Here is a 24,634-nt window from a genome sequence, read left to right as displayed (position 1 = left end):
GATAACATGAAAAAAGGTTAAAGGAAATCAAGATAGCATACAAAATAAAAAGAGATGAGACGAAAGAGAAAATACTACATACTTTTATGAATATTAATTATGTTAAAATCTTTTACAAAATAAAATTATAGAAAAAGTAAACTTATAGGTCTATTTTGAAAGTTTTCGATTGCATGCTATATTGAGACCCCTCACAAATTGTGCTTAATATAAATGTTCCACTGATATATATACAAACCCCTCAAAAAAGTTTGGAAATCTGATTTTGGCATTTAATTTCTCCCAACACCCAATTTTAGACGATGCAGATTTGACATCATTCAAAAGATCATTCAATTCTCTTTAAAATGATACCATGCTTGTTATGATCATGCCATCACGAAAAGAGCAGGATTCAAAAGTTTTGGACGAGGTCTGAATTGAAAAGCTGCAAAACGAGCAGAAATAGTCATGAAGGGTCAATACAGAACATGATTCTTTTGTCTGTGTCAATAGAGATGAAATCCATTCAAATCAAGCCCCTGCTTCTCCATTTCTTTGTTTTGTTGTGGTTTATGTAGTGATGGTTCTGTGAGATACATGTAAGATGGTTTGAAATACCCATGCATATTTGTTTGTTTCTTGTGTTTGCTTGTGCAGAGGTGCGTTTGTTTGCATGTTAATGTTGATGTTAAGGTGCATGAAAACAATTAAAAGAAACCGCTGAGAAACTCACTCATCACCACGGAAAAAAGAACAGTGTCTTTCAATATTGTGTCATTTTGCAACTTTTTAATTTTGACCTTGCCCCACATTTCAAGGCACTGCACCTCCATGTGAACCATAATCATATCATGTAGGGTATCATTTTAAAGAAAACTGAATGATCTATTCATTGATATTAATAACACATTGATATTTAATAAAACCGAGGAAGGATTATCGATCAAAGTCAAAAGAAACCACTGAGAAACTCACTCATCACCACGGAAAAAAGAACAGTGACTTTCAATGTTGTGTCATTTTGCAACTTTTTAATTTTGACCTTGCCCCACATTTTAAGGCACTGCACCTCCATGTGATCCGTAATCATATCATGTAGGGTATCATTTTAAAGAAAATTAAATGATCTATTCATTGATATTAATAACACATCGATATTTAATAAAACCGAGGGGGGATTATCGATCAAAGTCAGATTTCCAAACTTTTTTTGAGGAGTTTATATATATATATTCATATTTTCTAAAACTAAGGGAGAAAAAATTGAGTTGTAACATTTTTTAATTTATGTATTGGACACCTTTATAGAAATTAAACTTTATTTTTGCACAAGCCACGATTTAAAGTTGCCCATTACCCCCCCCCCCCCCTTCTCTCTCTCCCTTTACCACCCGCTCTCCTTGCCCATAGCTTTCTCTCTCGTCTTTCTCTCTCTCTATCTTATATCCCTCCCTCCCCCTTGCACCTCCCCCCCCCCCCCCCATCCTCTTAAAGGAGAATGAAACCATTCCCGCAAGTTAGCTTTGGTTTATTTCCAATTGGTCTAATGGCATTTTGTCTAATTACTAACTTGTCTCGGTCTATCATCAATTCGTCCACTATCCACATGGTCTAATTGCCATTTCGTTCACTCACCATTTCGTCTAATAACAAGTTGGTCCAATAGCCATTTAGTCCATATACCATTTGGTCTAATTGGATAAGTGTTAATTGGCCAAAATAAACAAAAGAAAACGGGTATTAGACCAACTTGTTATTAGATGAAATGGTAATAGATGAACTGGTGATTAGATTATTGGACCAAAGGTTGTTAGATGAAATGTTGGACTGAATGGCATTAGACAAAATGAAGGTAGACCATGTGATGAGTGGACGAGTTGGCAATAGACAGATTGGCAGTTTACCGTCAGCTTCTGTGAAAGCAGAAAAATCAAAGAATAAGATCAACTTCGGTTTGAGTAAAATTGAACAAGCAATAAGAAAGGCAGGGAAGTGCTATAACACTTCCCTGAGAAAGGTATGGGCAATTTAATGATGTCACTAATACCAGGGAAGTGTTATAACACTTCCCTGCTAATACATTGTCATCCTCCAATTAGCAATGCCTCCAACATGTGTTGTGCCAGTTGTACACCTAACCAATTACTTTTCTACATAACTATTTTTAAATTGCCACTTTTATCACTTTTGTCCATGGACCAGGGCCCCGTTGCATAAAAGTTACCATTATGGTAACTTTACCATTCAATGGAAACTTGCATCGAGTCCTTGATTTTGATTGGCTGCTGATCAGCATTACCATGGTATTGCTAGTAACTTTTATGCAACGGGTCCAAGGAGTTTTTCCATAGCTGGGGGCCGTTTCATAAAGCTGTTCGTAAGTTAAGAGTGACTTTAAGAACAACTGGTGATCCCTTCTTAACGATCTTAACCATCACCAATGAATATACCATTTACCACAAGAAAGGATAACCAGTCGTTCTTAGAGTCGCTCTTATCTTACGAACAGCTTTATGACACATCCACCAGGACATGTTATAGGTTCCATATCATCGTGGACGAAGAGTTTATACTATCATAAGAATGAGCAAAAGCAGATATTTGGGGTATATTTTCAATGTGCAAAGGGGAGAGTTATACTTCTGTGACATTGTCATTGAAAATGGGAGGAACTCCATAGCATTAGTGATGTCAACATTCAACTGCTACAGTACTTTCTTATTGTTTGTCGAATAGTTCTCAAACTTTCATGGCCTTTCTTTGATTTTTCTGTTTTCATATCAACTATTAAATCTAATGGTTTCATTCTCCTTTAAAATATTGCAACATGCAAAAAAAATGAAGAGCAAACCAATTGGTACTCACATAAAGAGGTTATCATGTACGGCGGCATAAGATTTTTATCCGCTTTCAACTGTTGTCATATTTAATTCTAATAAATTCTTCAGCCACACAGGTCTGTTGCATACAATGTTGAAAAATACTTTTTTTTTTCAATCCAAAAGTGACTTCCATGAAATCCTTGATTTTCACTGGCTGTTGAACACTAGTACACTTGATAGTTTCCATTAATTTGAAAAGTTACCACAAAACTTTTATGCAATGGGGCCTAAACCATTTGCAACTAAAAAAGATGTAATACTTCTTTTTTTTTAAACTCATTCCTCCTTGATTTTATGAAAAGCAATTGATATAATATAAATCTAGGATGAATAGATGTTACATTACATTAATTCCTATTCTCCTTTTCCTCCTTTCATGCTGGTCTGAGAAAAGGTTTTGACCGTGAATACTCAACTAATGGAAGGTGACGGGGGGGGGGGATGCAACAATAGATAGATGCCCCAAAAGAAAAAAGATATTTGTCTTAACTGATGCCCATCCCTCCCCCCATGATCTATTACTGCTCTTAATGAATGAAAATATTTTCAATGCTGCCTTCAGAATATTTATGCATTGAAACAAAGCATTACCGGTAGTCATTACCATTAAAAACTTTCATATTTCATCTTTAATAATATACAGAAATATATACTCTGTCATGAAAAGTAAATAATTATTTTCAATCGAGATGACCTGTCACCAGCATATCTTTACATTTTCAGGTATCAGAAATACTGTCTGTGTCCAATGAAGTGTACAAATACAATCTCTGCTATTGCAAAAACTAAGGCCTACTATTGAATAAAAGAAAAAGTTGTTATGTTGCCCTTATAAGCCCAAAATCTGAAAGTAGTGTCATTCTATATATTAAAATAAAACCTTCACTGCTGCAATCATCAGACAAAATCATGCATGAGATATAAATTATTCATACAGTCAAACATCGCAAAACACAAAGTGCTATTTTAAGCCATTAGATACAAATTTGCGCAACTTCTTCACCGAAATCTGACATTTTTTTCACAAAATCATTGTAATTGTATACCTTTGGTGAGCTAATTTGCATTTTACAATATTTGTTAGGCCAAATCCTCTCACATTACCAGAGTTTGAGTTGTTTTATGAGTTATGGACTTTACAATGCATAATAGCACAAATATTGGGATTGAGATGAGTGACAGATTTGAGGTTTTAAGTTTGGCTTGAAGGTTCAGTGAGAATCTGTCAGGAAATATATCCAAGTTGTGGAATATCAAAGTCTTGATTTAATGATGTACATGTAAGTAAAGTGAAAAATGTTTGTTACTTTACAAAACAATGAGGAAGCAAATTATATCACACTAATGATTTTTTTAAATGTATAAAAATTTTAAATGTACATGAAACATCAAATATTTCAATTTCTAAAGAATTGAGAATAAAATGTTTCTTGACTGAATCATAATACATAATATTACTCGCCATTTCAGATTTTCAAGGAATCTAACCATCGTTCTCACGAGGGGTGACTGGAATTTTTTTAGCCTAACGTAGAAAAGGATTATAGATATGAAAGAAGACCATATTTGTAAAAGATTTTATGGACCAAATTTGGTCTTCATATATCTAAATCTTTTCTTGCCACCTGTACAATGTGTAGTATTATTTCATAAATGTGAAATTGCTTTTAAAAATAGTCAAACAAATAAAATGAAAATAGTCTATGTGTACTGTGTAACCCTAGTGGGTCTCTCTTTGTAACATCCATCTTCAAGTGTCATTACTTTCATCTGATTTTGATGAAAATCCAGTGATTGGCTTGCTTGCCTTCTTCTCTTTGATTCACAAGTTTGACTTGGTCTGCAGACACAGACATTCAGTTTTCGCATAATACAGAGTCTGAAGTAGTGAGACTAGATTCTCGCATGTACTGTTGCTGCCTCTGTCAGACAGAGTTCGGAGTCTAGTCTTCAATTCTAGACATGGTATAATCTGTTAGGGGTCAAATTTGAGTCTGTGCTTGCAGGCTATGGTTGACTAGGCCTATAAAATATCCAAATAGTTTTTTGTTTTGTTTTTTTACCTGATCATCTTTCCTGAGCTTTTATCTTATCTAGCAACACCTCCATGTGGTATTTCATGAGGGGCTGTCCTCTCCTGGACTTCTTCTTCAGCTTCTGATGCTGCTCACTCTTCTTTTTATTGTAACGTTCCAAGGCGAGTGCCCTCTCTGTTTGCTGTTGTTGTAAATTCTGGTAAAAAGAGGGAAGAATATTGAATCAGCGACACTTAAAGGACAAGTCCACCCAAACAAAAACTTGATTTGAATAAAAATAGAAAAATTCAACAAGCATAACACTGAAAATTTCATCAAAATCGGATGTAAAATAAGAAAGTTATGACATTTTAAAGTTTCGCTTCATTTCACAAAACAGTTATATGCACATCTCGGTCGGTATGCAAATGAGGGAACTGATGACATCACTCACTCACTATTTCTTTTGTATTTTATTATATGAAATATGAAATATTTTGATTTTCTCGTCATTGTCATGTGAAATGAAGTTTCATTCTTCCCTGAACACGTGGAATTCCATTATTTTAACATTTTGTGCTTCAGGCAAGGAGGTCCTAATCATCAAATTCGTAAAAATTGAAATATTGTATAATTCAAACAATAAAAAACAAAAGAAATAGTGAGTGAGTGACATCATCGACTCTCTCATTTGGATGTAACTGGCTCGTTCATATAACTATTTTGTTAAAAACTAGCGAAACTTTGAAATGTCATAACTTTCTTATTTTACACCCGATTTTGATGAAATTTTCAGCATTGTGCTTGTCTGATTTTTCTCTATTGATTCAAATCAACATTTTTCTGAGGTGGACTTGACCTTTAACTACTTTAAGTCTTTTTCAACCATCTTCCCCAAGTTGTCGATAATGTAGCATTATTTTAGTGTCAATGCAAATGAACTTCCTTTCCAAAATATATAGGACTTCCGACTGAATTGAACTGAAATAAACATATATGATTTGAATTTATAGGCTTAATTTTCCAATTTGCATTTAAAGACGATTATTATGGTATTTCTATTGCACTGACAATTGAGGGATTTTCATGATTATATTGCTTTAAATGCCTCTTAACATTGAACAAAAGATATGATAAAAGTTGGTACTGTCATATGCTGGCCTAAAATCTTGTTCTACTCTGGGTGATGTGTATAACAGAATGGTGTCCAATTCCCTTAATAAAAGGCACAACAGGCCGGGGCGAAAATCTGGGCATTTTTAATCTCGAGCCCTAGAAACTGACCGACTAACGAAAACAATGCAATAGCGACCTGTACAGCAGCGCGTTTTGGCATGCATAATACATACATGTAAACATCGCATTCATACTTTTGAGCTGAATGTCGTGATAATCGAGTTTACCCATTTCGTTATCTGGAAGTTTACAAAATTTTCAGTGCTGTTTCTGACATTATTTCATTGTGTTTCTTATACTTTTGTTTTCATCTCACTAAGGTTAGTTAAGCGGATGTGACGTCACTTCGCCACCCCCCCCCCCCCCCTTGATGGGCTTTAAAATTACCTGTATTCTCTTCTCCTCCACTCGTCTCTTTTCTGTAAACTCTGCCTGGGCTTTGCTGAACCGGTTTTTGTTTTTGGCATTCTTCTTGCCTCCGCGCTTCTTGAATCGTTTCTTTTTCACCACATTCGCTCCAGTTCTCTCCTCACCTTCATTTCTATCACTAGGATTCTTTTGAGTCCTTTCACTGGTTCCCTCCTTGCTCCTCTTCAGAACCAAGATGTGTTCTGAAGTGGAATCGGAGTCCCTTTCAACATTTTCCAATGTAGACTGAACGTTCTTTGCAACCAAATTTATGTTTTCTGATGCAGATTGGATGTTTTTTGCAAATAAATTGATGTCGCTCGTGTCCGTTTCATTTTCGCTCTGCCTCCTCTCAGCTTGGAGTCTCTGTTTCCTTCTCAGTTTCTGATAGTTGTTAAGAAACCTCCTCTTTCTCTTATCAGCATATCCCTGACCTGTGTAAAAAGATTGTACATTTAAAATAAAAAATATATAATTTGAACATTTCATACATTCATATTTTTTGCCAGAGAAGTGTGACCATATATTATTTTATTGATTTGAACAAATTTACACATAAAAATATGGAAAAGTACATATGTTGGGGGTAGGAGCGGAAAATTAGTGGAAAAAACAATAAAAATAAGAAAATAGACCCCTATCCCTACATCTTGATGATCTTCACATGATGATGATAATGATGATAATAAGCATTTATATAGCGCCATCTATCTAGAAATATTCTATTCCGAGGCGCGTTGTTATTATTATTATTACCCCAGCTTTAGCTCGAGCTGCCTTTCAGCGCTCATGCATTCAATGAATTAATCATGCCGGGTACCCATTCACCTCACCTGGGTTGAGTGCAGCACAATGTGGATACATTTCTTGCTGAAGGAAATTACGCCATGGCTGGGAATCGAACCCACGACCCTCTGTTTCAAAGTCAGAAGACTAATCCACTGGGCCACAACGCTGCACATGAACAGGTATTGTAAGTTTGCAGTAACACTACCAGCGGGACCTACAGTAACACAACCTAAGAATGAAAAATACAAGTGCTGCGGAGGTAGAGACACACATAAAGGTGTCCAGTCACATGCCCCACCCAGGGGACAGGTACATTTAGCGAGGCAAATTACTGGGTCAACATCCCCCCCCCCCCTCTATAGAGGATTCTAAAACCTACTTCTACTGTTCTGCTCTTACCACAGCTGTGAACATTGCTGATTCAACATCTACTGAAGAGACAAACGGTACAGAGACCCATTTACCCTACAGAGGTGGATGGCTAATTGTAAACAAGCAATATGGGCGAGTCTGTCTCCCATGTGGGAGATTACCTCCAATGTGTAAAAGAATTTTGGGTGGATCTATCCAAATTCAGAGACAGTCTCCAGTTTTGGAGACCAATTTTGTTTGTTTACATTTGCTGCCAAAGGATTAAGTCTACCTTGATGATGGCAAATGAAAATGTAACATTAGACTTAGAGCATATAGCCAGTTAGATCTAGGCCTAGGCTAAGCAGATTTCTCATGAAAATTACAGGGCTGCCAACCTTTGAGAAGAGTTTGAAGTGAAACATTGCAAGGGAGCGAAGCGACCAAGCCTAAGGTCGTGGAGCGCCCGAGGGCGGGGTGGTGTGGAAGGGGGGTGTCCTCCTTTCCATGGTAGGGAGCTTTTATAATTTTGCAATTTAAAAGGTGCAATCTGGCACATACTCATAACTCTGATTCCATAAATACATAAGGATTCAAATAGGATAATTGACTTTTTTAATGAAGTTCACTGACCTTGAAAAAAAAAATCCACAAGTGCTTTATTCCAAATAAACTGTCTGTAAGCTTAGCAGTGAAACCTCAACCTGTGATTATCTGCTGCTCCCTTAACCCTATCTTAACTGGGCTATTTCAGACCTGTATATACGGGGGGGGGGGGGGGGTCAATTTGACCCCCCCCCTCAGATCTCGGCCGCTGATCTCGCGATCGCCGCGAAAAATTTGCACGCACGTAGAGTCGGATGTAAACTACAAGACTGTATGGTAAAATTTTTAAAAATTAATTCTTTATATTTTTAATTAATTAATTCTTCAAATAAGCGTATGAAATTTGCTCTAAATTTAGTTTTTTGTGTATGCTTTTGCCTTTAACTCAATTTATATAGCTAGTAGAATGCTAATTTTTGGTTGGAGTATCAATTATTACACTTTTAACAAATATCTACAAAAAAAATTGCAAAAATACAATTAATTTCTTATGTATTTTATTGTTTTTTAAATTCTTATGTATTTCTGTGTTTTTTCAAACCTTTGTTTTTTCCAATGAACTTTGTCGGGGACCCTTTTGTGATCATGAATAAGCATAACATAAATCCATTTAAACCAACAAAAAGTAATAAAATCATACATCTATGATTTTGGGTTGAAAAACACAATTTGCGTTGACTTTGTACACGGAATCACGTTTTTGAGCAATTTCAGAACCGCGTCCCCGAGCGTCGCAAATTTGGTCTCAAAAGATGCGCAAGACTTAAAAGTAAAAAGTCAGTGAGCGGCGCGATACAAAAACTTTGCGCGACGGCGTAGTGACGAAATTTGTCGAGGGGGGGTCAAATTGACCCCCCCCCCCCAGTTTAATATGGGTTAAGGAAGAAAGAATAAATAAAAGAAATAAAGAAGCAAGCAAGCAATATAAAAAAGAAAGAAAAGGTAAAAGAGTAGATGAAATGAAAAAAACAAAAGACCGAAAGACAAAGAAAGGAATGAATGAATAAAGGAAGAAAAGATAAAAGGATAGATGGAACGAAGGGAAAAAAAGAAAGAAAGAACAAAAGACATAAAGAAGGAAGGAATGAAAGAAAGGGCTGAAAGAAGGAAGAAATAAAACACAAGAAAGGGTAAAAGGATGGATGGAAGGAAGAAAGAAACAAAGAATGAAGGAAAGAAAGGGTAAAAAGGAGTGAAAGAGATACATATAGGATGGATGGACTCAAGAATTAAAGAAAGAAAGAAATAAAAAAAGAAAGAAAGAGAAAAAGAAAAGGACAGAAAGACAAAGAAAAATTAAAAAAGATAGTAACAAAAAAATGAGAGGGAAAAAACAAAGATTGAAAAGAAAGAAAGATAGAAAGCAGAGGAAGAAAGCTAAATCTATCATCATATAAATTATCAGTTTCTTTTTGCCTCAATTAAAAATAAAGCTACAAAAGAAACAAAGTGTATCCACACACACACAAATGCATATGTGGGGCCATCATGTATTTAGAGCGCCGTGCCGACCGGGCTATCGTCATGGCATGGCATTGACACTCGATCGCTCATTGTGCCTCGCACAAAAACCCCGCTTCATAGTAAAATTTCGACGTCACCAGCTCTCAAACGCAGGATACAGTAAGCCAATCGCAACTCAATATCTTGTCTTTGCACGGCAAACCGAAACCAATTTGCATTAATGGTTTAGCTTTGAGCTTGTGTGGTTAAAAACTTTGAAACTTTTGCCTGGCTGGGTTACGTTATTAAACATCTGATATATTATAGGCTAATATTGTAATAAACCTTTTTTACTCTCTACTTTCGGGGTTCAGCGTGATAATTCCCATGATCAGCGCGAGAACCTGGTGAATTGTGCGAGACTCATGCAGATTGCGTGAGAGTTGGCAGCCCTGAAATTACCCCTTTTCACTGTCTACTTTGGATGTTTGTTGTCATCCACATTGTCATTGAGGCAACATTTGCATTCGGGGTGGAAAAAATTATTATTTTTTTTTTATGTTGGTGCCGTTTCATTGCAAATGCAAACTTCAACTGTTCAAAGCAACTTGTGTCCCATATTCATGATATTCGAGTCTGCCATATTGGCCGTGCGCCTCTACTGCCCCGGTGCCCCCCCCCCCCCCCCCGCCCCTAATGTTCACAACACGTCACTGGGTCAAACTCTAACGATTGAGCTCCGCCGCGTGCCGCCTGCCCTTCACTTCCCTCTTCAGCAGCCGGCAGAGCGGCGGAGTCGAAAAACTCGTCACTAGCTGGACTGGAGTGACGTGGTCGTGGAGCGTCTAACTTCGAGTCAAAGCTCTATCGTACCTTCTTTGACGTTTCCAATGATTCTTGACCGATATTTATTGTGTGATGATTTCACTTGGGGAGACTGCATTCGGCTTCTTATTTTATTTTCCCTAGACTGAAGCTTGCCAGAGGCAAAAATGCGTGAAGTTCTATCTCGTGGTTTGTCCATGGGGAGCGCCATGTTGTTGAATGAAGACGAAAAAGAAACGGTGCGCCAATTCCTCGGTGCCAATTTGCTGGGATTTCTGCTTGGCTGCAATTATAGAAAAGGTGACTTCATAACATTATGAAGTCGTTTTTAAAGTTGTAAAAACGAAAAAAAAAAAACTTCTCAGTTAATTTCAATGATTTTTTGGCTTTGTTTGAAGTTTCATATTTCCCTCTCCCTCTTTTGCGTCGCCATTCATTAATACGAAGGGGCCGTGAGGGAGGGGGGCAAACTAATTCTGCACTATTTTCTTTCTTACAATTCTTTCCCATAGTAGTTGCATGGGTGTCGATCGGTGTATAAGGGTGGGGGGAAGACGGACAAAAATTTGTTCTTTGAGAATTTTTTTTAAGGCCTTACAAATAAGTTAGGGAAGGAGTGCGGCAGTGGCATATAGGCAATAGGTATATACAAAAGCTGTGAGCGAGAAAAGCGAGAGAACACAAAAAATCAATTTGTTATTATTAAAAGAAAATAATTTTGTGATATATTTTAGAAAGTCAAAAGGAGCCTATATAAGCTTTCGATCCAGCAGAATCTTCGTCGGAGGCAAAATGACAAACATATAAAGTGGAACAACCATATATAATAACTGGGCGTTGTGGCGTGCACCTGTAATCCAAGCTATGTAGGGAAGTTATTGATGAGAGGCCGGTTCGAGCCCTGGTCACGTCTTTCGGATGGTGACGTTAAAGGTCGGTCCCAGACGTAAATAATCATATCTGATTGATACACGTCTGACAAAACTCAAATACACACACACACATAGACCACAGACATGCAACAGCAACACTAGAAACAATTAAGGAGACAAAAAGGGCATTATAGAGTAGTGATGACCAATCAGGTTAGAGAAGGGGATGAAAGAAAAGGAGTAGGCAGACACAAAGGGAAGTTAGTGTACGTAAGGCCAGTGAAAGACCTCAAGCTAAGAGGGATAAGATAATGAGGCAGGCAACATCAAACAGGATCTGGAACAAAACAGTGATAGAGGGTATGAGGAATAGATGAATAACGAGAGAATTAGTGAGAGGTGGGTCAAACAGGTTACAATCAAAGGCATAATAAACTGGTGCGTAAGAGTGGGGATAAAGGGAAATAATGGGGTAATCTGATAATGTGCAAAAGACATATAAGTATATATGATAAAGCATTATACAAACTAAGAGATGAATGTAAGTGTAAATATATATCTGTATATGAATATATCCAAAAAGGAATGTATATGGAAAAAAAATACATGGTGTAACTAGTATTGTAAATCCGCTGGGGGCGAGGGGAAAAAACATAAAACTATATTGTAGAAAAAAACATGTATATATGAAAAAGAAGAAGCATATTGCCTAAAAAGGTAAAGCAAATATAGAAGCTGAGGTTGTATGAGAAAGGGGGTGTATATGAAGAAACTATATAGTATACATGTAAATAAGCAAAATAAATATGTGGTAAATCTAAAAGAGGTGAGTGGAGAAGAAAAAAAATGAATAAATAATTATTATATATTAATATCATATTTCCTTTTCATTTTTTTTTAGGGGGGGATCGAGCCATTGCCCCATAATTATGTAAGCCCCACATTTGTACGCTGGTGGGGGTAGGTTAATACTGATCTTTTTTTTTTTTGAGTAAAATGGATGCAAAGAAAATAAGTAAATTTTACTTAAAACTGCCAAACTCATAAATACTTCAAAAAATAAAGGCAATTTTTTGCCACAATTTTATTGAGTAATTTCAATTAATTTTTTTTTAGAGTGTGCTCTGTAAAAATGTTAGTTTTATAGTCTGAATATTAACATTTTCTGCTCGCGCTGCGCGCTCGCAAGATTTGTCAGCTTTATTTCTACAACGAGACTAGGCATGCTGTATTATGTTCACGGAAAATGCGGCGAGCACAAAAAAGGCTAGCTGAAATAAAATAAACAAGTGGAATGCCTCTGGCCGTCTCACCTGCATCACGCGATTCAATATAGCAGCAGTGCTGATTTTGAAAACTACTATAACTCGCACAAGATGTTCAGTGATACTTGGTTACTCTTATTTCCACGTTTTATGAACTATAGACCAATACACTTATAGAGATATGATGGCAATTCAACAAATACCCCCAACGTGGCCAAAGTTCTTTGACCTTACATGACCTTTGACCTTGATCATGTGACCTGAAACTCGCACAGGATGTTCAGTGATACTTGATTACTATTATGTCCAAGTTTTATGAACTAGACCAACACACTTTCAAATTTATGGCTGTAATTCAACAAATACCCCAATTTGGCCAAAGTTCATTGACCCTAAATGACCTTTGACCTTGATCATGTGACCTGAAACTTGCACAGGATGTTCAGTAATACTTGATTACTATTATGTCCAAGTTTCATGAATCAGATCCATAAACTTTCAAAGTTATGATGGTAATTCAACAGATACCCCCAATTCGGCCAAAGTTCATTGACCCTAAATGACCTTTGACCTTAGTCATGTGATGTGAAACTCATGCAGGATGTTCAGTGATACTTGATTAACCTTATGTATAAGTTTCATGAACTAGGTCCATATATTTTCTAAGTTATGATGACATTTCAAAAACTTAACCTTAGGTTAAGATTTTGATGTTGATTCCCCCAACATGGTCTAAGTTCATTGACCCTAAATGACCTTTGACCTTGGTCATGTGACATGAAACTCAGGCAGGATGTTCAGTAATACTTGATTAACCTTATGGCCAAGTTTCATGAACTAGGTCCATATACTTTCTAAGTTATGCTGTCATTTCAAAAACTTAACCTCAGGTTAAGATTTGGTGTTGACGCCGCCGCCGCCGTCGCCGCCGCCGTCGCCGTCGCCGTCGGAAAAGCGGCGCCTATAGTCTCACTCTGCTATGCAGGTGAGTAAAAAATGACCCGAAAACGAGCCATCAAAGGGATGGTCCGGGCTGAAAAAAATTATAACTAATTAAATATAGTAAAATTCACGAAGCAAAATGCTGAAAATTTCATCAAAATCTGATAACAAATAACGAAGTTATTGAATTTGAAAGTTTATAAATATTTTGTGAAAACAGTTATATGCACATCGTCATGAATATTTATTAGGTGGACTGATGATGTCACATCCCCACTATCTTTTTTCTTATGTTATCACGTGAAATCATAAGTGCGCAAATGATGTGTCTCTGTTATGATGAAATAAGTTGCGGCAATGAATAATGCACTTAGTCAGTTGTCAATCCAATTGTTTTAGTTCTTGGTATGGTTCTTGGTATTTTTTCAATAACCTTATTTCATTAAAAAAAAAATACAAACGAACAAGTGGGGATATGACATCATCAGCAAACCTAATTAATTTTAATGACGACATGCCTAGAACTGTTTCACCGGAATAATGCAAATCTTTTAAATTCAATAACATTGTTATTTCTTATCCGATTTCGATCAAATTTCAGCATTTTGCTTTGTGAATTTTACTCTATTTATTGAGATAGAAATATCCTCCAGCCTGGACCATCTCTTTAATGTGAGGACTCTTATCATTCTTTTTCATCCTTCCTTATTTCTCTCTCTTTCATTATCATATAGTATTAAACAATGCTCATTCCACAAGTTCAGGGAGGAATCAACCGTTGTTTCACTTGACAAGGAGGAGAAAATAGAATATTCCCCATTTCATATAATAAAATACAAAAGAAATAGTGAGTGGATGACGTCATCAGTCGCCTCATTTGCATACCCACCAGGATGTGCAAATAACTATTTTGTGAAATTAAGCAAAGCTTTAAAATGTCATAACTTTCTTGTTTTACATCCGATTTTGATGAAATTTTCAGTGTCATGTTTGTTGGATTTTTCTCTTTTTATTCAAATCAACTGTTTGTTGGGGTGGACTTGTCCTTTAACATTTAATTGTAAGATTTTCATGATTGATTGTGCATTGTAGTCAGTGGCGGACCGTGACCCGGAGGAGACAACTGATTGGAGGGTCGCTGCAGGGGCGGATCCAGCCTTCGCCAATAGGGGGGGGGGGGTGGCCGGAATTTTTTCAGCCATATTTTTCCGATCGGCTGCTCGAAGAAGATTTTTTGGTTTCTTTGAAGGGGTAGACTTAATAGTCACTTCTTAGCTTTATTCTTATAAATCAACATAAATATATCATAATCCTTATTTATATAATGCGAGCGCGAAGCGCGAGCTAATTTTTTTTGTGGAAATCTTATGTATTTTTCCTAAAATTTGAACATTCTTGGCAATGTTTGTTATCCATAAAAAGATGTGCATGCAACTAAATAATTACTACGAACGCGAAGCGCGAGCAGAAATGAACTGATGGAAAAGATACCTGTTAAATACTGCATGCAGTCAGCCATGAAGATATTTTAAAAATCAAATAATGCGAGCGCGAAGCGGGAGCTGAAATTTTTTGACATTTTTACCCAAAGAATTGAAATTCTAAGCACTTTTTGTAACTTAAACATAATAGGTATATAACCAAACAATTGATGCGAGCGCGAAGCGCGAGCGGAAAATTTCGAGATTTAGACCTACTGAACGAGACACTATTCATGTTTTGTAAAAATTATGAAAAGGATGAGTGATTGGGGATCTTCCTTACATTGATAATGCGAGCGAAAAGCGCGAGCAGAAAATTTACGTTTTGAACTGATCGAAAAGATACCTGTTAAAGACTGCTTGCACTTAGCCATGAAGATCGAGGTTACATAAGTATTTCAACAATCAAATAATGCGAGCGCGAAGCGCGAGCTGAAAATTTCTGACATTTCTACATAAAGAATGGAAAATTTTAATCATTTTTTGTAATCGTGAAAAGGATTGCTTTATAGGCCTATAACTAAACAATTGATGCGAGCGCGAAGCGCGAGCGGAAAATTTCGAGATTTTGACCTACTGAACGATACACTCTATTCATGTTTTGTAAATCATGAAAAGGATGAGTAATTGGGGATCTTCCAATTACATCACTAATGCGAGCACAAAACGCGAGCAAAAAAAAAATACATTGTTATCTGAAACTGGATAATGATTAATAGAGAACAAGTTGAGTATCCGAATAATGTTTCATATTTATAGACCTAGAATCTAGGCATTCTAAATACATCTTTTATTATGAAAATCAAAGCGAGCATGAAGCGCGAGTTTAAACTATTTGATATCCCGATCTGGAAAAAAAAGTCAATTTCAGCTCCATATTTCAAGCACATTTTAGGAAAATTGTGAGATGAATATGAATCGCACTTAACAAAGAGCGGACATTTTTCTTACTTTGAGTTTTGACATAGGATTGGGACATCGTTAGAACATGTCGTCATATATAAAAATGACGATTATCTTCCTATTCCTCTTGCTAAGCGCGAGATGAAACAAAAGGGACAATTTTAATAATCAAATTAATATCTTATTCATTAATGCCTAATGAGGGCGCGAAATCTGATGATAATATGGCCTCAAAACTGGACATTTCAAGCACTTTTGATATTATAAATAGGATGCATCAGTTAATATATTTTCAACCACTAATACGAGCGCAAATTGCGAGCCAAAATTTTTGAAAAACTGTCATGAAAAGAGAATTTTAAGTAGTTTGTTGTATAATCAATATTGAGACATACATAACTCGCCAATCAAAATGCGAGCGTGCACCGCTAGCTGATTCGTTTTGACAATCAGTTCTGAAAAGGGATATTTTGAAAACTTTATGGAATACACGAAAATAATAGGTACCTGATAAATCAAAATTTGCGAGCGCGCAGCGCGAGCAGAAAATGTTAATATTCAGACTATAAAACTGACATTTTTACAGAGCACACTGTAAAAAAAAATTAATTGAAATTACTCAATAAAATTGTGGCAAAAAATTGCCTATATTTTTTGAAGTATTTATGAGTTTGGCAGTTTTAAGTAAAATTTACTTATTTTCTTTGCATCCATTTTACTCAAAAAAATTAAGTTACAATAACTTAATTCAATTAAGTAAAACAATAACTAAAATATTTGAAAAAATCAAATGGGGGAGTGGACTTTCGTGATTCGAAAGTCCGCTCCCCCATCGTCCCACTTTTGGTGGCATCATTTTCATCTTGGACATGTTTTATCCGAATATTAGACTTTGTGCAAAGGTACTGACATCTATACGCGATCGTTTCATTCTTACAAATAAAAGCATTTTCTGAAGACCTAAGAAGAAATCTGAAATTTTCTGCTAAATGGCTATTTAAGGACGTTCCACAGTTAAAGTGAAATCCATGTCATTTTCACCAAACTTTGCACATAGATACTTTAGAACCTTAATATTCGAAATATGCAAAAATTAACATAGGTCCATGTGCTTGATTTTTTGCTATAGAGCTTCAAAGTTCTCCCAAATTGATGTTTTTAAGAATTGCGCATTCAAAAGAATTTGGCATTTTTAGACCGCCCAAGATTACTACAATGAGTTTAAACCTCTATTACTCAGTCAAAATACATGAAAAAGTCATCAAATTTCGCAAGAGAGTTAATAATTGTATCGTTAGAATGGAGAATATATTTATAGTGCTATTTGTTTGCAATTTTAAGTTTAACAGCACTGTCAGTTCTTAAAAATGGCGTAAAAGATAACAAAATCCCAATCTAAAAAATGTAAAATTTCAGTAACAAACTACAAACGTACAATAAATGCTGCACTTTATTCAAAATCCATGTCATTTTCACAAAATATTGCAGAGTTGTAGAGGAAGGTATACCTAAGAGGTACAAACATTAAAAAATAGGGGTTCATGTGCTTGTTTTTAAACTATCACCATTTTTATTAGAGCAAATGTGCTTTTTAAAACACCAAAATGCGCCGAATGCTTAGTATCTATGTGAAGAAAAAATCAAAACCACTCTACCATTTATTCAAACTCGGGCTAATATTCGTGATTCTTGGCAGCACTGCAGAGTAAAGTATTTTGAAATTGTAGAGAATATTTTTTTGAATGGTCCATGGGATAATTCCATTTTTTATATTCATGAAATAACGCATCGGATCTGCAGTTAAAGTGCAGAAGATGAGAAAAATCAGCTCATACCCGCAGCTAATTAATCACCTGTTCATCCATTGTGACGTCAGCGCGCAGAGTATAAATTATGCGCAGATCATAATGTGCACAAACATAACTGTGGAACGTCCTTAATGTTGCTCTTTCTTTGATTCAACAAAAGAATAAAGTAGTTAGCACACCCTTATCCAAAACAATTTCAAACACAAATAGATATGACAGTTATTAAAAAAAAACATTTACTTGCTCTAATGAAAATTCATGCATTATTTGAACATGGCGTTAATTGAAAAATATAAGTACATTCAACATGATTTAATAAGTAATAATCATCTTTGCCTAATTGAGTTAGATTTACTCAATCAAAGCAAGCTATCAATACGTGAATTTTCTTAAATGTATATTGAACCCAAATAAATCAAGTAAATTAAAAGACAAGTTAAAACTACTTATAAAAAAAGGAAAAATAATTACAATTTGTAAATTCTATTTAAATACATTAAGTGTTAACTACTGATTGAGAATTTTTTTTTACAGTGCACTCAGTTTTAAAAATCAATTTGTAAATCACACAAAATAATGAAAGTTCGATTTCCGAGGTGAAATATGTTTTGTATATTGACTTCCAAACTTGATATTTAAACTCCATATTGAACGAGATATGAAAATCACCTATATTATTATTAAAAAGAATCATAGAGATATATTCAATGTAATAAATCTCTATGGGCTTAATTTTACTTCCAAAATTGGCAACGCAAGTTTTCATTCACTGAATTTAGTCTGCTAGGTTTAGGTATCGGCTGTAAACCGGTATACGTGCCTAAATTTTCCACAATAAATTCGGTGTTTGGGATTCAATATATTATCATTTTTTAATTTGTATTTACTACAAACAAAGCTTTGACCATGAAGGAGGTATTGATGGTGGCGGAGAAGCCACAATTAGCACAGTCTCTTGCTAAAATTCTGTCCCATGGAAGCCTGCGGTCTCGACGCGGAATGAATGGAGCGTGCAGTGTCCACGAATACACGGGGACGTTCCGGGGACAACAAGCCAAGTTTAAGGTATGTAGCTGAGCGCCGCGCCTGCTAGCGCCTGAATTTTACGAGCGACATGTCATGACTCATGAGACGATGAGTTCAGGGGCCGATTGCACGAAAGGGTCTTTCCAAGGACCGTCTTTCGTGTCGCCCATCTTTTATGATAAGCTGTAGGCCTCACGTACGTGCATAGCGCCAACTTAATGTGTTCCGCCATCTTGCTTGTTGGTTGCCGATAAAATGCGCATTTTCAGATTTTTTAACGCTCAGTTATTACCCATGACTGAAACATTGACCAATCAAAAACTAAGATTCTATAAGAAATATGAATATTCATATACGAAAGTATAAACATAGATAATTCAGTTTTATGTGAAATTTAAACCCAATACTTCAAAATATGGTTAGTTTTATGTCTCTAAAATGACCCTTAAAACCAGAATTTTATTACTAAAAAATAAAGGTTTTCCCAAGTTGCCATGGTAACGCGGTCTGAGATATAAAAGCTTAGCAATCACTTCATTTCAGTGATCGAGGATGTATTTGTTTACGGTATACGTCTACATAAATTATAACATTTTTTTCCAGACCATGGATGAACTTTCAAAAAGAGACATTTTAGGCAATTTTTTACGATTTCCGGCAATTTTCTGACACAGGCACTTTGAAGAGGTAATTTTTACAGAATTAGAAGAAGACATCATGGATTTTCCTAATTATCACGACGGATATGCAACTTACTTGTAAACAAATCAAACAAAGTCTATGATACATTTTCGATAATGCAAAAAGAGACATTTAAGTCTCTGATTGAGAGCCGCAGATTGAACATTCGCACGGCGCAATGGTAGCGTTTTCGCCGAATTCGTCGGGGCGAAAAGTCCAAGCGAGCCGTACCACTCACCAGTCCCGAACGCTGCGCTGTATGTTTGATGATTTATCTGGTGCCATTTCGTGCTTATAAATTTGTTTTTTCTACAATGCCACTATCTCATTAAAATTGTTTGTCATGATAACATTGGAAATATTATCGTTTAATGGCCCAAAGGATCGACTGTAATAAAATATACTTTGAAATATTGTCAGAGAGTGATTAGTTAGGTGATGTTTATGGTCAGAATTTAGTCATGGCTTCGGTCGAACTTACGCGAACGCGGTCACTTGCTCACGGGGCGAGTCGGCCTGGCCCTTTGGTGGAAGGCCGTTAGGCAACGTGCAGTGCAGCTAGAGCAGAGTTGGGGAGTTATAGGTATAAAAATACTTTGAAATAAGTAATCTGCAAATATTTTTGTCTTATCCCTTTGGATTACTTAGATAAGAAATTCAAATTCTCAAAGTTTAAATCAAATTTTAGACAGTGACAACAAAGAGTGTATGGGGGGGGGGGTGGGTCTTGCATGCCCCCAATTCACGAACAAGAAAAAAAAAGGAAAAGGTAAGAGAATCTTGCGAAATTGTTCAATTGGATTTTTGTAACCAAAAGTCAAAATTATGCTTATGTCGCTTGCTTGCAACTATATATTTTATAAATTTTGCCTGATACGCCATATCGTAGTACCCTCAATTATTTTCACTTGTTGCGCCACTGACATGACTGATATAACATCTACTACTAGTTTATGATAACATTATTTGGTTGCGGGATCAAAGCATCAGCTATAAACATTTATACTTTATGCCTGTTCAACTTCCAATACAGGTTTAGGCCTGTATTTATGAGATGTTAAGATCTATGGGTGCCTTTATTATTTTCATTTTCAATTAAAACAATTATTAATTATGTATTAATTTAGTATTAACCTCGATGATACATTTTATTGTGTTAAATCGTACAATTTCTGTTGTATTAAGCCCCTTATTAAGCCCTTTTAAAAACATGCTCAGAAGCAGACCCCCCCATATATAAAGACAATAGAAGTGTATATAGAATTAATTGACCCCCCCCTATTGAGGACAAAATGAAATAAAATACTCAAAATAATCGACCGCCCCCCCCCCCTTTGACGAGGCAGCTGTCGGTGGCCTGATGTCTTCATTGACTTCTTTTTGCTTGTAAAAATAATATTAAAGAAATAGGGGCTACCGGTACTCTAAGTGTCCCCTATGAAAATTGATTTGGATCTGCAAGTGCATGAGGCTGCGCCCCCTCCAACGTCATAGCTACCCCATATCTTTAGGTTCTAGCTCTCATATTTTTCAGCTCCCTGATTTTTTGGAAAAAAAAAACGAGGCGAAAGAAAAGAGTGAAATAAATGAAATACGATTAATCAAAATTTGAGTTGTTTGAAAGAATTATACTTATCAGAGAAACTAAATTAAATTCTACAACCATGAAGAATAACAGCAATCTTGATAAATTCTTTTTTTTTCAAAATCAGAACCAATCAACCTTTTTCTGATTATTCTGTCACTTTCCATATTTTGGAGAAAAAAATAAAAGTGTTCATCGACGCCCTGTACTGCATGATGAAACTGTATCCCCACTCGGCCCTCGTAACCCCCCCCCCTCTCTCTCTCTCCCCCCCCCCCCACAATGCCCCTTGCTCATTTCTCTTATCTCACCTTGACCTTAATTAATTAATCTGAACTATTTGGCGGTACAGTCAAACGTGACTGGTCGCCATCATAGTTTCATCCCCAACAAACAAGGAACAAACAATAACAATTCTGTTTTTCGACACAACATCATTCCTTTCAATACGCGTAAGGCTATACGTGGGCATGCACAAACAACGTGGGTTAACAAAAACTGACCCGCGTTTGGACTGAAATTGTGATTAAAATAAAAATGTTATAAATATAAAAAAAATATGTGTATAATGAAGGAGATTTGATAAACGGAAAAACATCAATCGCTAATTCATAAAAATGCTGGAAAAGATTTGACAGAGGTTTTTAACAACGGTAATCAAGGGGAATTAGTGTATGGGTGAATGGCGTTCGAGTTTTAGCCGAGCGTTAGCCGGTGAGGGCGCGGGCCAAATCTGCCTGAATCTGGCAATATGGCGGCGTCCATTAAGCTGACGTTAGCCAGCGGCGACTGCACGTACGTGGCCTATGTATGCGGGATTCTTCTGAAAAAGTGAAAATAAAAATGTATCCTAAAGTAAACTATGCCTGGCAAGTTATTACCCCAACTCCGGGCCCAAGGCCCAAGTCTGCGCAGTCCCCCTTCCTTGTCTGCGCACACGCGTATCTGCGCGATTCTAATAGTAATAAAAGAAGATACGCAACGAGCACGAACTTTAAACATGCAATACATATTATAGGCAGGTATTCATAAAAAAATCTGACTCAAAATGGTGGAAAATAATGAATTTAGCGTTAGGGCATTTCATGTGACGGCCTCAAAATGCAGCCTTTCTCATGTTTCTCATCAAAATTCCCGAATCGTGTGCAAAGTGAATGCGTGCGCAGACATGGAGTATCATTTTTTTTTTTTCAATCTGAAAATGACTGCCCAAGGTTTTTTCAAGAAAATCCTATATTTTCTTTCATTTTTTAATGAGAAATTTGGTACACTTACTCTTAATAATGTAAGGAACATTATTGAAAGATTTTGTGAAATAAGAAGAAATTCATGTTAAATCTTAACTCAAATTGTTAGGTGCGCAGACTTGGGGCCCACCATCATATGATCAACAAACTTGAATGTAAAATTCGTTAGCTAGCATGTAAATCAATTTGTGTACATTTTCAATGTAATTTCATGATATATCACATCATTTCATAAACAAAGATTTTGTTAACTAAGTTTAATGGATGAATAAAGTATGTTTGCAGATGATTTATTTAAGATGCGTTTCACATGGCGCATCATAATAAATGGGCGTCACGAAAGACGGTTCTTGCAAAGACCCTTTCTTGCAATCGGCCCCAGTCTAACCCGGGAAGCGACACCCCGCCCCCTCCTTTTTTCATCCCTTTCCATTTCTTAAAAGCAGATCATCATGATCATATAGAGAACCGAATAGTGACTTGGACAGTCTTGGCTCTTGCGTTTTCATCATGTTCCTGCTAAAAATATGATTATGACATGATGAAAAATGCAGATTTTAATTTTCAGCGGGCAAGTTCAATCAAGACATGATATAGACTACCACTAGATAGATGATGAATGACATTTTAAGACTGGTGCAATGACTTGAGTTACTAGTATTTGACAGGGCTGGGATGGGAATGAGATTTATGATTTGTTCGATTGCATCCACGCAACCCGCTAACGTTACTTGTTTTTGTCATTTGTCATATTTGTGGGAGAATGAAGATTATTCCATTGCAACCACGCTCATGTCTCATGAGACAAGTCGAGAGATGGTGAGGGGGATCTGCAGGGCCAGGGGCAGAGCTGCCAATTCACAAGCATGCATACAGTGTATCTGTGCTACATGTACGTAATGTGATGTTGTATTCTTGATGTTGCTAATGGAATGGACTTGTTAACCAGTTTTTTTTTTGTAATATCTTTGTTTATTATATCGTAGATGACATCGGTTTGTGGTCATGTCTTTGGCCTGGACTTCCATCCTCGTTTTAACAACTGGGACAAAGTTGATCCGGTAAGTAAGCTACTAGCACAGGTTGATGGCAAAGGGTTTTGTTGATGATATTTCTCAAGTGGATCTAGATTGGAGAGGGGGGGGGGGGGGTTATTGGAAGGGGAAGGGGAGTTGTACATACAAGAAAATATTAAGGAAGAGGATTTTGGAATGAGGATTCATTGATACAAATGAGAAGAAGCTTGAATTGTTTAAATAAAGGGGGGAGGGAAATAAAAATAAGGAAGAGGAGAAGAAGACTGGGGGAATAGAAAAAAAATCAGAATGAGAAGAAGAAGGAGAATAGGGGGGGGGGGGAAGGGAAATGATGAGGGGAAAAGACTTGAGATAGAGAGAGAGGAATGAAGAAGAGGAGAGGAAGAATGAGGATGTGGAGTAGAGAGAACAAGTCTTTAATTTGTTCAAAGATTTTGTAAAAAATTTCTGATCCCACCACGTTGATGTTGCAAATGTAGTTCTTGTACTTTTACAAAATTATAGATATTAGATGTTTTTAAAACATTCTATCATTTATTTTTTCTTTTACAGTCCGAGTTGTTTGCTGCCCCCACAGAGAAAAAGGAGGCAAATGCTAATCTACACATGCCAAAGTTTCTCGCTATAGAGGTGAAAAGAATTCTATTATGTATCTTAGGCACATTTAATTGTTTTATTTTGTATATTTTTTTCTTAAATTTCTAAAGTATGATGCAATATACATTGTATAACGGTTGTTCCATAAGCATCAAGATTATAAGATTTAGATGATTAATTCTCAGTTATACAGGGGAATCCGTCTAATACAAATCTCTCGGGACAACAGAAATTGCCTTTTTTTAAGAGAAGTTTGATTTAAAAGAATTAAATGTCATATGTTTTGCATGATCAGTGTAATAATTTGACTGTTTTTGGAGGTTAAAGTATGCAGACTTAACTCGATGCTGGTCTTTGCAGGAACTTAATTATTATTGAACCCAAGTCACACTGGAAGCATCCATTGTACATTGCACATTATGCATAACATTCTTTTGTGTGGCACTTTCATTATAGCCATGCGTCTTGAACTCGCCCCACAAAATGGTGGTTTTGTTACGCTTTTTCAAATTTCATTCGGAGTAACATACGATATCTCGGCTGAAAGGAGTGATATTCTGATGAAATGGATGTCATTTTAAAGCTGAATATATACTTTACCATGTTTGTATTAATGAGCATGTTATCACATGAATATGCAAAAACAGGTTATATGAAAAACTAAATTGATTATGCAACAGGGTCCGCGGAAGGGGGGGGGGGGCTTCAGACCC

The 24,634-nt window shown here is 36.2% G+C and overlaps 2 protein-coding genes across 2 annotated transcripts in view; one reads left to right on the top strand and one right to left on the bottom strand.

Moving 5' to 3' along the window:
* Positions 1 to 2,856: 2,856 nt before the first annotated feature.
* LOC129268696 (thyroid transcription factor 1-associated protein 26 homolog) lies at positions 2,857 to 10,736 on the bottom strand. The gene is made up of 3 exons (XM_054906219.2): positions 10,526 to 10,736; positions 6,443 to 6,897; positions 2,857 to 5,096 (listed from the first exon to the last, which is right to left on the bottom strand). The coding sequence occupies exons 1-3, from the start codon at positions 10,686 to 10,688 to the stop codon at positions 4,932 to 4,934; spliced, it is 783 nt and encodes a 260-aa protein (XP_054762194.2). The 5' UTR covers positions 10,689 to 10,736; the 3' UTR covers positions 2,857 to 4,931.
* Positions 10,737 to 18,528: 7,792 nt separating this feature from the next.
* The window catches only part of LOC129268144 (DNA topoisomerase 3-beta-1-like), a 28,304-nt gene continuing 22,198 nt past the window's right edge, over positions 18,529 to 24,634 (top strand). The window contains exons 1-3 of the mRNA XM_064104896.1: positions 18,529 to 18,813; positions 23,274 to 23,348; positions 23,877 to 23,954. Coding sequence (XP_063960966.1) covers positions 18,655 to 18,813; positions 23,274 to 23,348; positions 23,877 to 23,954 — 312 coding nt within the window. The 5' untranslated portion in view covers positions 18,529 to 18,654. The remainder of the gene's footprint in view (positions 18,814 to 23,273; positions 23,349 to 23,876; positions 23,955 to 24,634) is intronic.

The sequence above is a fragment of the Lytechinus pictus genome, chromosome 9 (assembly GCF_037042905.1).
Source record: "Lytechinus pictus isolate F3 Inbred chromosome 9, Lp3.0, whole genome shotgun sequence".
NCBI classification, from domain to species: domain Eukaryota; kingdom Metazoa; phylum Echinodermata; class Echinoidea; order Temnopleuroida; family Toxopneustidae; genus Lytechinus; species Lytechinus pictus.
The sequence above is the reverse complement of the archived record's forward strand: the minus strand, read 5'-3'. Positions and strand labels throughout refer to the sequence as shown.